Source organism: Eublepharis macularius, chromosome 9 (genome assembly GCF_028583425.1).
Source record: "Eublepharis macularius isolate TG4126 chromosome 9, MPM_Emac_v1.0, whole genome shotgun sequence".
Taxonomy (NCBI): domain Eukaryota; kingdom Metazoa; phylum Chordata; class Lepidosauria; order Squamata; family Eublepharidae; genus Eublepharis; species Eublepharis macularius.
The window spans coordinates 1,177,071-1,191,493 of NC_072798.1; the positions used below are offsets into that span (position 1 = coordinate 1,177,071).

Genomic DNA, 14,423 nt, shown 5'->3' on the forward strand with positions numbered 1-14,423 from the left:
GAAGCTGTCCCTGCCTTCTGCTACAGACCCCCCACCCCACCCCAGAGACAGCCTCCAGCTGGTCACCCCTGCCCCTCCCACTGTGAGGGAGTTCTCCCGGTCTGCCCTGGAGGGACTGGCTTGGCTTCCACCAGCCTCTGCTTGGGATCAGCCTGTTGAGGGAAGACGGTGTGAAGGAGGCCAAGCTGACATGTTGTCTACCTGGACTCCAGAAAGCTTTTGATAAGTTCCTCATCAAAGGCTGCTAAGTAAGCTCAATAGTCATGGGGTAAAAGGACAAGTCCTCTTGTGGATCAAAAACTGGCTGATGAATAGGAAGCAGAGAGTAAGGATAAATGGGCAATATTCACAGTGGAGGGTGGTAAACAGTGGGGCACTGCAGGGCTCAGTATTGGGTCCGGTGCTTTTTAACTTGTTCATTAATGATTTGGAGTTGGGAGTAAGCTGTGAAGTGGCTAAGTTTGTGGATGACACTAAATTGTTCAGGGTGGTGAGAACCAGGGAGGATTGTGAGGCACTCCAAAGGGATCTGTCGAGGCTGGGCGAGTGGGCGTCAACGTGGCCAATGAGGTTCAACGTGGCCAAGTGCAAAGTAATGCACATTGGGGCCCAAAATCCCAAATAGAAATACACAATGATGGGGTCCATACTGGCCGAGACTGACCGAGAGAGAGATCTTGGAGTCGTGGTGGATAACTCACTGAAAATATCAATACAGTGTGTGACTGTATTGAAAACAAATCAGCTAGTATCATAATGCCCCTGTAGAAATCAATGGTACGGCCTCATTTGGAATAGCGTGTACAATTCTGGTCACCACACCTCAGAAAAGAGATTATAGCCCTGGAAAAAGTGCAGAAAAGGGCAACTAGAATGATTAAAGGGACGGAACACTTCCCCTATGAAGAAAGGTTAAAGCGCTTGGGGTTCTTTAGCTTGGAGAAGCGACGACTGAGGGGTGACATGATAGGGGTTTACCAGATTATGCATGGCATAGAGAAGGTAGAGAAAGAAGTATTTCTCTCCCGTTCTCACAATACGAGAACTCGTGGGCACTCAATGAAAATGCTGAGCAGTTGGATTACAACGGAGCAAAGGAAGTCCTTCACCCAAAGGGTGATTAACACATGGAATTCACTGCCACAGGAGGTGGTGGCAGCTTCAAGCATAGACAGCTTCAAGAGGGGATTGGATCAACATGTGGAGCAGAGGTTCATCAGTGGCTCTTAGCCACAAGGTATAGATGGAGCTCTCTGTCTAGGGCAGTGATGCTCTGTATTCCTGGTGTTTGTGGGGGGGCAATCAGTGGGAGGGCTTCTAGTGTCCCTTCCCCACTGGCAGACCTCCTGAGGACACCTGGGTTTTGGCCACTGTGTGACACAGAGTGTTGGACTGGATGGGCAATTGGCTTGATCCAACATGGCTTCTCTTATGTTCTTATGACATCTCCGCCATGGAGGACTGATGTCTGGTGGTTAGCTGAAGCTTGGCTTTCTGGAAGCCAGGCGGGAAATGGCAGTCCCCACAAAGTGTGCCTCTCTAGTCCCTCCCCACCCCGGAGCTGCTCCCCCACACTTTGCTCTTCCAGAAGTTCCCTTTCAAGGGTAGTCTTCAAGGAGAGGCCCCGCAGACAACAGTGATCGGGGCAATGCCTGATTCCAAATCGGAAAGGGAAGTCCCCGGGCTAACTGACCTCACAGAGTTGTTGTGAGGAAAAAATGGGAGGGTAGGAGAACCCTCACTGCAGCCGTATGCCAGTTGCTGAAGGCCCACTTGCCAGGCTATGGATGACAGGATATGGTAGACAGTGTAGGAAAATATAGCAGAGATTGTGCAAAGATTGCGCACTGGAAGTAATGAGAATAGATTCACAAACACACACTCCAGTGTAGCTCTGTAAGAATACTTTACTAAAGGCTAAAAAATTAGGGTTACATTTGGAGAAAATAATAAATTGCTAAGCTGACTACATCTTGCTAGATAAGTGACTCAGAGTAGAGACAAGAAGAAGTGAAGAAGTGGAAGTGGAAGTGAACAAAGAGCAATAAAACTTCAGTACGTAGCATCCATTAATGGCCCCCAATAAACAAACTGCCCAATAGAAAATCCGAATCCTACTTCATTATGCTTAGTGACTCCCCTTTCTATGGCGGGAATCTTATGCGAAGCTCCAATGGTTACATTCAAAGTATGTTTACTAATTAAGTAGGTAACACAAACAGTTTAACTCTTTCATGACTGAAATGGAAACACTTGCCAAATTCCCACAGACAGATCCGTGGACCATCGCAGCGAGACACGGGTTCCCGGTTAAACGGATTTTATTCAGAAATCCAGTTCTTTCCATATATATGTCCATAGATTTGCTCAGAGGCAAGGGAGCATCCAAGCAGTGCACGCTTCCTTGATAGGAACAGAGACTTGAGGAAAATACAGTTCTAAATACTCAAACGTTCCCCACCCCCCACCCCCATCCAGACCACAGAACTGGGAGGGGAACGAGTCTGGGAACTTCTTCTGGAGTTTAGCTGGACAAAAAGGCGTACAGAGAAACGGCAACATTTCAGACAGTACAAGGTCATTTCAGTGAACTTCAAAGAAAGAGATACCACAGCTGTGTTCTCAGGCTGGTAGAGGGAGAGAAATGAAAGTGATGATTAAAGCATTTGCAACCTGAAATCAAGGCACAGTATTAGCAACGGTGCAACACGTAAGACAACAACATGAATGCAGGGTGCAGACATGACGCTACCTACCGCCTATTCACGAGAGACCTAGGTGTTCTCCCACAGAAAACGGCAGCAACCAGCCGGGAGACCTGCTCGGCTGCCACCTGGCTGTGCCAAGAAAGGAAGACAGATTTGCACCCCGTCTTCCTCACTAGGCCCGACCTTTGGCTGCCTCCCATCCCATGCCTGACGCAGGCAAAACGGAAGGGAATCAACGCAGACCGTGCTCCTGGTGCTCCTGCAGAAGAGAGCAATGCGGCAGGCCTCCTGCTGCGTGGGCTGAAGGCAGGGCAGGGCAGCCCCCTCCCCATATTCCATCAGGCGTGGCCGGGCTCACTGGCCTTCCTGCCCTGCTTGGTGAGAGAAATAGCCAGCCTGTCTGGGTCAGGTTTGGCTGCCTGTCGAGATGCCCGCCAGTTGTCTGGGTCGGAGGGCCTCCCTGGCGCTCAGAATGCTCATGCAAAGTCTTAGGAGCCAAGGCCTGCTTGTGCCCAGCCCGGGCGGGGGGCAGTTGCCCTTCCAAAGCAGAGCCGAGCTGGTCTTCAGACTGAAGTTGGGACAAGCAAGGGGTGGGGTGGGTGTCTTACGACTGGGAACTGCACCCATCGCTCCGTGGCAGTGATCGCAGAGTGCTTGGGTGCTGCTCCACAGCACGAGGGCCACTCTGCATGTCCCTCTCAGGTCTTTGGCTCTCTCTGCCCCGCAGTCAACCCACTTTCTGCTTGACACACACTGGTGTGATTGTGGCACCAGGTGGGCTGAAAGGGGGCAACCCTCCCTTGAGCCGGGAGACACGTGGGCTTGGCGGACACTCCCATCCTACAGCCCTGTGCCGAGGAGAGAAGGCGGCATCAAGTTTCTTTTAGCATCAACCTTCTCCCAGACCCCAAGTGAGGATGCCGAGGCTCTTGTGCGGAGGACGAGCTGTGCTGGAAGAGAGCAGCTGCCTAGGATTGGGGCAACCCCACAAAATATACCTCCAGAGCCTGGGCAATACCACAGAGGGTGCCAGGGGCAGCAAAGCATGAGCCAGCCCCTTGGGTGGCATGGGGAAGGCCCCAGAGGAGAACTGCTTGGGTCAGGCCCTCCTCCCTTTGTGCTCAACCTCAGGGGCTGTCGGGGCATGTTCACTCACATGTGGCACAGGGGCCCAATGCAGCGGTTCGCACGCACGTGGAATCCCACATCCTGCCATCCTGTAGTCCCCTCTCAGCAGATGGGCTGGGGGGAAGAAGGGTGGACATCAGCCGGCAGGGTTCCTGCAGACAGGAGAAGAGTCGGCCATCAGCCGATCTCCCCACCCAAGGAAGTGCTTGGGGGGACTGCACAATTGGGGAGGCCCTGGAAATGCCTCTTGCAAATGTTAGGCCATTGTGGGAACCTAAAAGGTCATCTAAGCCTGGCTTTGCCAACCAAAAATGGCCCATCCCTTTAATAGAGTTTAACACAAAGAAATGGGCAGGGGAAGCTTTTCTTGGATGCAGCTAAAGAGCATCACCGGAGAGTTGCTGAAGGACCACCTGACATCAGCGGAGCAGTCCAGGAGCCCCTTCACAAGTGAGCCACCCCCTGGCCAGCTCTTTAGGCGGCAGCCCCCCCCCCCCCCGCCGCAGCTCCTCTGGGGCTGCTCTTTTATGAAAACTCAAGCAAGGGGCTGCTGGATCAGACCAGGGAGAGCCCATGGGGGCCAGCGTCCTGCCTGACACGGTGGCCAACTCTGCAGGGCCAACAGGGCACAGAGGCCGAGGCCTTCCTCTGATGTTGCCCCTGGCACTGGAATGCAGAGGTAGACTGCCTCTGAATATGGAGGTTCCCTGTAGTCCCCGTGGCTGGTAGCCAGCCACTGGTGGAGCACGGACCTGCCCAATCCCATTCTAAGGCTCTCCAGGCCTGTGGCCGTCTCTGCACCCTCTGGCAGCAAATGCCTCCCTTTTAACCACTCGCTGAGTAAACCGGTCTTTCCTTTTGTCTTCCCTGTACGTATTGCCAATCAATAGGCACCCCCAAGTGCTCGCTATCACAGGATAGCCTCTGCAGGCTCCTTGGGTCAGACTGGAAAGTTCCTGGTTGCCACCACCCTGGAGGGACCCATCTGCGCTGTCCTCTGGCATGCACCCATGCAGGGTCCCTCGTGCCACACACACACTGCTGTGTGGCTCCATTCACTCCAACCTGGGCCTGGGCTCCAGGGAGCAGCAGGCGTCTCCCAGGCTCCGTCCTTCACAAAGGAGGCCACATGGCTGTCAGTGGCAGCTGGAGCATAGCCAATGGAGGAGGCCTCCAGAGAGGTCACGGGGGGGGGGGGGGCGGCAAGGGGCCCAGGAGCAATTTGGCGGGGGGGGGGGGAATCGGCTATCCATGCCCCAGAGTATTTGGCATCTGTGCAACTTGGCAGTAACACACACATCTTCAAAGGGGCTCCTTCGCCCACCCAGCCCTGCTAGGATGAAAAGGCACATGGCAGCCAGAGAGAGAAAGTAAGGCAAAGGTCAGCCCTGGGGGCACGGGCTGAGCAGGGGCGGGGAGGGGCTTGAGAACGCTTCCCCCACCTATGTAAAGGCCCAGCTCTCTCCTCGCTCTTTTTACGAGGCAGGATAAAAGTGTCCTCTTAAGGGGCAGCTGCAGTCTTTGCATCTTAAAACCAATACCGGGGCTCTGTGGCAGGTTTTTGTGCCCGCAACCAAGGCTCCTTCCGGAGGCGCCCTTTGCCCCGCATGGCTGCTCCTAATGCCCTGGAAGCCTTCCCAGAGGGTTTAAGACCACCTCCCCCCCTCCGAATTCCATTCAGCTGCTCTGGCCCACCCAGCACAGTTTCCACTCTCTTGCATCAGCCCGACCAGGAAGGGCGGGGGCTCAACAGGTGAGGAGTCCAGCCCCCCCCAGCCCCTCTGCTCCTGACTGCACCAGCCTGAAGTGGGCTGTTGTTTGCATCACACCCCCTGGCAGGGACTCAGACCGGCTTGTGCCAGACTGCAAGTGACGGAATGTTCCTCCATTCAGAAAAAAACAAGATTCGCCTCTCAGGGAGAAGAGGCCTGGCCTGGCGCGGCCTGCCCTATTCCACCTAGATTGTTTATGTGGCGGGAGCAGCATCCATCGTGGGGGGGGGGGGCTCCACCTGCGCTCCTCAGACCAGGCCCAGGAAAGCAGCTCCAAACTTATTTCTTTAATCTGATGCGGCGGTGGGGGGGGGGGATGACCACACAGGAATGGAGGAGCAGCCAGGCCAGCGGGAGAGCCTGTTTTGCCTGCCCCCCCCCCCCCGGGCTGCTTTCTGATCAAACGGGCTCCCCTCTTCTGCTTTCTCACAGGCAGGGAAACCAGGAAACCAGCAAGCCATGGCTAGCCTCGCCGGCAGAACCAGGCCAGAGGCCCCCCCCCCCAATATTTCTTTATAGAGGATATTTCTATGCCGCCTCTTGAGCATATTACATCACTGAACATAAACAGTGTGAAAAGGATCCCGAAAAGAGAAGCAGGGCTTGGGGGGAGGGAAAGTCCCTGCTCGAAAGCCTGGTAAGACGATGTGTTTCTGAAGGACTTGGCGGCGTCACCTGGCAGAAAAATCCAGCTCTGGGGGAGGCCCGCAGGGACAGGGGCCAAGAGGGGCCTGCGCAAGCAGCAGCCCAGACCCTGCCCTCCGAGCTGCACAGGGCTCAGCTGCCCTCCCGCTTCCTCATCCGTGCCCACAGCTCCAGGCAGTCTAGCTGAGGGGAGATTTGAGCTGGCGCAATGCGCGGGAGCAGCCTTCCCCCTTCCCCAGCGAGTGTGCCCTTCCCTCCGGGTCACTGGGAGCTGCTGGTTCCCATTTGCACCTCCTGGTGGGTCACTGCGCATCACCTGGTGGAGGGGAGAGAGATGCCATGGCGGCGACAGTGGCCGGCCTGCCCTCTGGCGTGGGTTCTGGCCAGCAGCCGGGGTGGGGGTGGGAGCTTTCCTGGGCCTGCTGCCCCTCAAAGGGCTGCTCGACTGAACCCCTCATGCCAGTCCATCTGCTCCAGGAAGAGGGGAGTGCCAGGCCGGGCGGGCCCCGACCCTGCCAGGGAGGGTCTGCAGCCGGCTCTGCCCTCGCCTGGGGGCTTCTTTCCAGGCTGGCCTGAGTGACCAAAGCAGGGATGCCCCGCCGCCCTGGGAGACGGAAAGGCCGGTGGGGGTTAAAGGGCAGGGCGGGGATGTAGGCGAAAGGCCCTGGGAAGGCCGCGGAGGGTCAGCGCAAGGCAGGAAGCCGCTCCGTCAGTGCACTGCTGCGGCCCTTTGCCGGGACGGGGTGGCCGCGTTGGCTGGGGGTCCCCGGGAGGGGGCCCCACTAGATTAGCCTTCTGCCAGGCCGGGAAGCCGCCGCGGCAGCTCCAGGCAGGGCAGCGAGAGGCGAGCCTTCCCCCGCCGCTGGCCAAGCGCCCAGTAGGCGCAAGGTCACCGCCGGAGGAGGAGGAGGAGGAGGCAGGCAGGCCCCGCAGCCGCCACGTCTACCCAGCGGCTGGCCCTGCCGGCGTGCGGCACGTGCGCAGCGTGGCCCCTTGCCGTTTGCGGGCGCCCCTCCCTGCCCCGGCGGGCGGCCCGCCCGGCGCCTCTTTCCCGCAAAGCCCTCGACGGGCGCCCCGCCCTCTTCCCCTTTGCTCCGGCGGGCCTATAAAAGCAGGCGGAGGCAGCGGGGAGGGTCGCTGCGTGGCGCTGGCGGGAGGCCGAAGAGACGCCTCGACGGGCTTCTCGGCGCCGGTGAGTGCCCCCACCTCCCTCCCTCGCGGCCGGGCAGGCGCCCCTCCAGCCCCGGAGGCAGTCTATCTGCGGGGAGGAGCCGCGCAGCTCTCCCGAGCGAGAACAGGAGCGGCGCCGGGCAGGCCCTCGGCACGTGCTCAGAGGCCGGCCCGCCGGCCCTCCCTGCAGGCGCCTCCGCGGGGGCCTGGCTGCGCGCTCCGGCTCTGCGGCTCCGGGCCCTTCTTCGCGCCGCCTCCGGCAGCCGCCCTCCCGCGTCCCTCTCTGGCTGCGCGGCTCGGCCGTCGGGCTCTCCTCTCTCCTGCGCGCCTCCCCTCTGGCGGCCGGCAGGTCTTGCCAGAGCGCCGCCGCCGCTCCGGTGCGCTCGAGTAGCGCGGGGCGCCGCGCCTGCCTTGCCCTGGCCGGAGCTGGCCCTGGCGCCCGCCCCGTCTGAGGCCGCCGCCCCTCCTTCTTCTTCGTCTGCAGGAGCGCCGCCCCGCCTCGCCTCGCCGCCGGACCATGCCGTGGCTGCTGCGGCTGTACCTGCTGGGCCTGCTGCTCTCCCTCCTCTCGGTCCTCTTCGGCCTGCTGAGCTTCCTCGGGGAGCCCGCGCCCCAACGGTGGCCGGAGCCCTGCCTGGCTGGCCAGTGGCCCGACGTGAGCGGTGGCAGCCCGGGCCGTGTCCTCCCCAAGGCCCTGCCGCGGCAGGCCAAACTGCGGACCCACAAAGCCATCGGCTCCTACTCCTGAGCCCGGGCAGGGCCAGGGGGTGGGGTGTGTGTGTGTGTGTGTGTGATGGCAGGGCTCTGGGACCAGGACGGAGCAGCGGCAGGAAGACTGAGGCTTGGAGGCCCAACTGGGAGTGACGGTGACCCTCTGGGCTCCTGTGCTGCCAAGGACTCGCTCTCTGCTGGTCAGCCAGGCCTGCCTTGCAAGGTTGTTGCTGATCTGCTGCAGGCCGTGCCGGAAAGAGGACTGTAGATAAGGACTGCTGGTCTCCCCCAGCCCGGTGGCATCCATTCCTGAGGACTTCCCTGCCGGACCTTGCCGGATTCTCACCAGACTGCCCAACCGTGTCAGGCCTGCCAAGGCTTTTCCCAGGCCTTTGCTGTCTCTTTAAGGCTCTGCTTGCAGTGCGGGCTGGGCTGGGAGAGGAAGGGGCGGCAGCGGAGGAGAGGCCCTCCCTCCCGCCCGGTGTGTGGCTGGATGCGGGTGGCCTGGCCCTGCTTCTCTGTTGCTGTGGCCGAGCGTCTCGGGGGTGGTTGGCGGCCAGGCCCAGGCAAGGGGCAAGTGGGCTGGGTGCCAGGGAACGGCCAGAGGGGTCATTTCCGCAGTGGAGTGTGCTTGGAATGTTGTGGGGGGGGTTAGTACCACCGAAATCCCACCCTTCGAAATCGCTGCCTCACCTGACAGCAAAAGGGGGGGGCTTCTCCCACTGAAGCCATGGAAGACAGGCCAAGAGGGCCTTTAGAACAGCTCGAGCTGGTGGGATTTCGTTGGGGGCGGCCTTTCGTGCAGCAGGTGGTCTTTGGTGCCCCCCCCCCCCGCTCCAGAAGAAGCCAAGCTCCCAGGCTCCAAACGCAGGAGCTGCTGCCCTGATGCAGATCTGTGGGGCGGGGCTGAATGGGGCCTGGAGCAGTTAACCTTCCCGGGCTCTGCCTGGCTGAAGATGATGCAGGTGGGGCGGGGGGGGGGGGCGGAGAGGCCCCTTCTTGCTTGGGCCTTCCTAAGGAAGGAGATGACTCACTTCGCTGACATCTACCGCGGTGTCATTTGTTACCTTTAAATAAATGCTTGTTTTTAAAAAGGCTTTTGATTTCCTGGGTGTGATTGGGCGTGGCGTGAGTCTGGTAGGCGTGAATAAAAGTCCTCCAGTCTGAGTTCGCTTTGAAGTGAAAAGATGCCGTTGTGGAAAAATAAGACTCCACTGCAGGGGTGGGGTGCACCTGGGTGCCTCTTCTGCCCCCCCCCCCACTTCTGTACTCCTGTTTTTAGAGTATTAACCAGGTACATGACTTTTCTTTTGAATTACTGTTTGCCACAGAAGAACTCTGCCTAACCCGCAAGCTTATTTCTAGCATTCTGAACCAGGCAGCGCCCCTCTCCAGCTACTCCTTTGCCGTCTCCAAGGAGAGCCAGCTGTCAGTGTGATGTCACAGTCCCAGCCAGCTAGCCCCGCCCCCTTGCCTGGGGGACTGTGACACTTGCTACAGCCCCCCCCCCCCGTTGGCTCTGCCCCTGATGGCTGGCGAGCTCAGCTGGAGAGGACCCAGGTGGGAGCCTTCAGCAGAGGGCTGTGAGGCATGCCCCCCTCTTGAGTTCTGCCCCAAGTGCCCCCATGGCCAGTGGGGTCTCGGCTGGCAACACCGCTGCTGGCCGGAAGCTTGCCTGGGAAGGAGGACAGCTTTGCCAGTTGCTCCGTTCACCGGATTACAACCTTTTCCCCAACTCAGCTGTCTTTGAGAGCGACTTTGTGCAGGTATTTCCCACCCCCTTCTTGCACTCTGTTGTCGAGTTAACACAAGTGGAAGGACACAAGGTGGATTGGGGGTCTCTGAGTCCCAGGTTCTCTTCAGTTTCCCTGCAGGCAGTGCCCAATTCAGACTACCAACGGGGCATGGGAAGAGGGGGGACTTCACACGCACCCCTTTTCTTGACCTGAAATAGTCCATGAATGGGGGCTGTTTGGCTGGATGGGGGTGGGGAACCCACAAGTTCCCCAATGGGTCAAACCATGTCGGCTTGCAGAGGAAAATGGCTCAGGAAGGAGGGCCAAAGCCTCTTCACACATGCAGCAGGTGTCATCCAGATCGCACTACGCACACAGCAACTGAGGACATGCAAGATGTGTGGCTCTTGCATAGGCTGGGGGTCCCAGATCCATCCTGGGCCCCCCAAATCTGCTTTCATTGTCAGTCTCAATGTAAGAGCCCTGCGGGTGGGTGGTTTGGGGAAGATGCTGTTCCCCTCTGGGCTGCTGGGTTCAAAGTTGAATCAGGAATAAATGAGTACAACCAGCCTAGGAAGAAGAGTTCATTGTCCGTTGAGCACAAGAAGAACCCCGCTGTATCGGACCCGTGGTCCCATCTCTTCCCACGTCCTCTATTCTTGCACAGTGGCAAGCTGCTTATCTGGAAGGGCCGGCAACGGGGCGCAGGGGCTGGGACCTCCCCCTGAGGTTTCCTCCTCGCGTCGGGGTTCAGAGCTTTGCTGCCTCTGAATGTGGAAGCTCCCTTGAGGCCCCCCCCCTGTGGCTGGCAGCCCATCGTTCAGCCCTCCTCCGTGACTCCGTCTGGCCGCCTGAGAAGGCTGCCTGTACTTGTGGCCACCACCACTGTGTCCTCTGCTGAAAACGCCACATCTTGTTGAATAAAGGATTACTTCCTTTTGTCCCTCCTGAATCTACTGTCCCTCCACTTCATTGGATGCCCTCGCGTGTCAGGATCTTGAGAGAGGGAGGAAAAGGTCTTTCTGTCCACTCTCGCCTCCCTGCATAATTTTATAACCCCCCCCCGTCTCTTTTGTCCCAGACTCTCCAGCCTATGAATATGTTCCACCCCCTAATCTTCGTTGCCCTCGTCTGCACTTCCTACAGGTTGCATTCTGTCAACGGGCTCAGCAGGGGCTGGCGTTCTCCATGGCCCTGAACGCCAGTCGGTTGGCTGGGCGCCGATTGCAGGGTGTCCCAGGTGTCGGGCACCCTCCGTGCTATCACAAGCGCAGCAGACCGGTGGCTGGTCTCATCAGCACGGCCCCTTCTCCCAGTCTCCCTTTCCAGTTCACATGTGCAAAGATGAGATGGAGTGCAGGACGGTTTCCGCCGAGGAGGCGGCCTGGAGCGGCTGCCCCACAGGCAAGCTTCTCCTGGCTGAGGTGGCTCTCCCTGCTCACGGCTCTTCCTTGGATGGTCCCGATATTGATGGGGGGGTGGGGCTCTTTCTACAGGTCACAAAGGCTGGAAAATGTGTGGACTTCACCAATATGCCCACCGTGGTCTCCATGGGGGTGACCTCTTCGGACCCCTGCCTCCCTCTCCCTAACGTGCTGCTGATGGCCAGGCGCAAGGTGCTGGGCAAAGGCTTTGTGGCAGGCAACGGGCAGAGCTCGGAGCTGCCTGTGCTGGACTTGAGCAGGTGAGTGGGGGCTGTGCTGACGGGGGACGCATCCCCTTGGGCCCTGCGGCTTCCCAGGGAGGGCACTGGTGCACCTCAGGGGTGCTGCCGCTGGGCAGAGACTCAGGTGGATGCAGTGCTGTACTTTGCACCGACCAGCCTCTTGGCACCTGCCTCCCACCCACCCACCCTGGGGTGGTCCTTAGTGTTAGCTGATGGTGCTGGGCTGCTCTGGAGGCAAATCCAGGGACTTTGGCCCCTTCAGAAGTGAGCCCTTGCCTGCCGTGTTCTGGCATCCTGCAGAGGGAGGGGCGCTCCTTATGTGGCTGCTGTTGACCCAAGAGATTCTAAAGGGCCTGGGCCCAGAGCCCCCCCCCCAAGCCTGCCTGCCTGTTCTACTCTGTGGACCAGCAGGCTGTGCCACATCGGGAGTGCGGGAATGCACAAAGGCCTTCTGGGTGGCTGTACAGGAGCTTCGGAGTTTTTGCCCCCGTAGTGACTTGCCTTGTACGTCTTTGGGGGGTGGTCTTTGTTCACGCTGGCTTCTGGCAGCCAGGCTAGTGGGTATGGGCAAAGGCTCTTGGGCTGCCTGGAGAGGCTCCTTCTGCTTGTCTCAGCAGCAATCAAGGGGTGGGACAGCCCCTTCCCACCCTGCTAGCCTCCCCTGGGCTGTAAGGCCAGCCCCGGCACGCAGAGAAGGCCCCCTCTCCTGAAGCGCTGTCCCCTTCCTTGGCGGAGACGGCTGCCAATCTCAAGCATGCCACACAGGCAAGGCCTGCCCTTGTTAGGGTCTTTCAGCGTTTCTCCAGCCCCCCCTCGCCCCCCCCAGTCACTGCACTCCTCAGGGGTTCCTGTTTCTTTGCTCCCTGATCCCCCAAGTAGGAGGAAGGTCCAGAAGGGGCGCTGTGGGCTTTTGTCCTGTTCTCTTCGGTGAGGGCCTGACTGAGCCCTGTCCGAAGGACGTGTACTTCATTTCCAGAGAAGGCCGACAAGCACCCCTACAGCAGGCAGTAAACCCACCCAGCTTGCATCAGATTCCCAGGCAGCCTCTTGGCACCCCTCGGAGCTCCACTGGCCGCTGCTCACAGCTTCCCCCTGACCGTTGGAACTGCTAAGATGTCTCCAAACTGGCAGCAGTTGCCTTCCCTTCCAAAGCCCGGAGAGCGGCTTGTGGGCTTTAATTGCACTTCCTGGTTAAGTGTGCTGTTTTCTTTTTACCCAGGCGGCAGCCGTCCTTCCTTTCTGCTGAAGATGGTCTAGTGACCATTTCAGCCGTTTAGAGGACAAAAGGGATGCTGTAAATCTTGGGAGAGCCCACTTTGTCCTGTGCCACTCTTTCCATGCTGCCCCCCCCACTGCCCCCTAGACCAGGAAGAGCCTCCCCCTCCCCACTTTTCTCAAACCCTGATCCTAGGCCACCCTGGCCCCACAGGGGCCACCTGGCTTTCTCCTCCCCTTACTGCGATTAACACCTGTTCACTCCATTGCCTTCCACTCCTTCTGCCTTTGGCCCGTGAGATTTGCAGTGCGTGCCCTTCAGCCAGGGGTTGCAGTGCAGCACATGTGCAGTGCAGTGCGAACAGCGGTTGCAAGAGGCTCTTGGGTGCAGAGGGCCAAGCCCACCGGTGACCTTGCGCGCAGCACTCGACTCCCCCTTCATGCACCTGCAAAGCCAGGCCGGGTGTGACTGCAATGAGCGCCTCCTGTTGTGCGTTCCTCAACTGGGGGTTTGCTGCCTGGAAGGGCGGATGGAGAGTGCCCTGTCAGGGGGCAGCCTGGGCACCTGTCCTTCAGAGCTCCCTGGAAATGTCTTTCCAGTCACCTGGGTGGGCTGCACCTTGGAGCTCCCCCGGGCACAAGGAGGTCGGGGCCTTCTCCCTGAGACCCCCTGCCTTGCTTTGTCCCAGGCTGCTGCCCCTCCGCTGTGTCAAGCTGTCTGTCCACCACGCAGCGCAACGGATCCTGTGCCTTCAGACGGTGACCCGGAAAGTGTATTACCTGCAGCTCCACCAGGGTTATCCCAAGGCCGTCTTTGGGCTGTGGAGCCGCTTGGCAGACATCCTGCAGAGGGGCCTGTCCATCACCGCCAAGGACCCCGCAGTTCACATCCGGCACAGCCTGGTGCCCAGCGGCAGCAGCCCCTCCAGCAGCTCCTCGGGGGAGGTGAGGCGCTCGCGCGTGCGGCGGCGGCGGCGGCGGCGGCGGCTTCCGAGGGAAGGGCCGGAGCAGGGGGGGAAGGCAGGCGGGGGCTGGGAAGGGGCGGCGCTGTGGGCAGAAGGGGGGGGCGAGAAGGGCGGTCGGGTCGCCCGGGCTGGGAGCGGCGCTGGCTGCGAGGCACGAGGGCTCCAGGGGGAGGCGGCGCGGTCCAGCCACGGGCGTCGTCCGCCGTGGAGGGCTTTGGGCCTGCATGGGGGGGGGGCGGCACGTGAGCGTCCAGCCTTCGCCCCCACGCAGCCGCCCAGGCGCCCTTTGTGCCGCGCCGTGCCCGAGCACGGGGCGGCTCGGGCGGCTTCCAGGATGCCCCGCTGGGTTCAGCCCCTGGCGTAAGAGGCGCCCCGCCTCGCCCAGGTGGACGAGTCACGGCGGGGCTTCGCCGCGGAAGGCGCAGAAGGAGCGCCCCCTACCCCCCCGCGCCCCCTTCCCCGAGCGCTGAGCCTTCCGGCGCTGCTGCAGCCGGGCCCGCCTCGCAGGGGGGCGGCTTTCCCGGAGACGCTCCGCCGGACTTTCCCGCCTCCTTTGCGGGACCCCACCCCGACGCGGCTTGCTCATTTGTCCTGCTGATATCCGGGCGAGGGCGAGGGGGAGGGGCAGGAGGGGGGCCTTCTCCGCAGAGCAGCCCGCGGCTGACCGCCTCCGCCGGGCGCCCTGCAGCCGGGGAGCGGCTCGCGGA

The 14,423-nt window shown here is 60.2% G+C and overlaps 1 protein-coding gene across 1 annotated transcript; it reads left to right on the forward strand.

The window, feature by feature from the left end:
* The first annotated feature begins 9,759 nt into the window (after window positions 1–9,759).
* On the forward strand, window positions 9,760–14,080 carry LOC129335728 (Golgi-associated RAB2 interactor protein 1A-like). The gene is made up of 3 exons (XM_054988520.1): window positions 9,760–9,900; window positions 11,367–11,554; window positions 13,441–14,080. The coding sequence occupies exons 1-3, from the start codon at window positions 9,760–9,762 to the stop codon at window positions 14,078–14,080; spliced, it is 969 nt and encodes a 322-aa protein (XP_054844495.1).
* The last annotated feature ends 343 nt before the right edge of the window (window positions 14,081–14,423 follow it).

What these genes read in the sequence shown, in the direction of transcription:
- LOC129335728 (XM_054988520.1), top strand. Translation starts at nt 9,760, where the DNA reads ATGGCCAGTGGGGTCTCGGCTGGCAACACCGCTGCTGGCCGGAAGCTT. An exon ending in TTGAGAGCGACTTTGTGCAG is followed by an intron (nt 9,901 to 11,366) that starts GTATTTCCCACC and finishes CTCTTTCTACAG; the next exon opens with GTCACAAAGGCTGGAAAATG. An exon ending in CCTGTGCTGGACTTGAGCAG is followed by an intron (nt 11,555 to 13,440) that starts GTGAGTGGGGGC and finishes GCTTTGTCCCAG; the next exon opens with GCTGCTGCCCCTCCGCTGTG.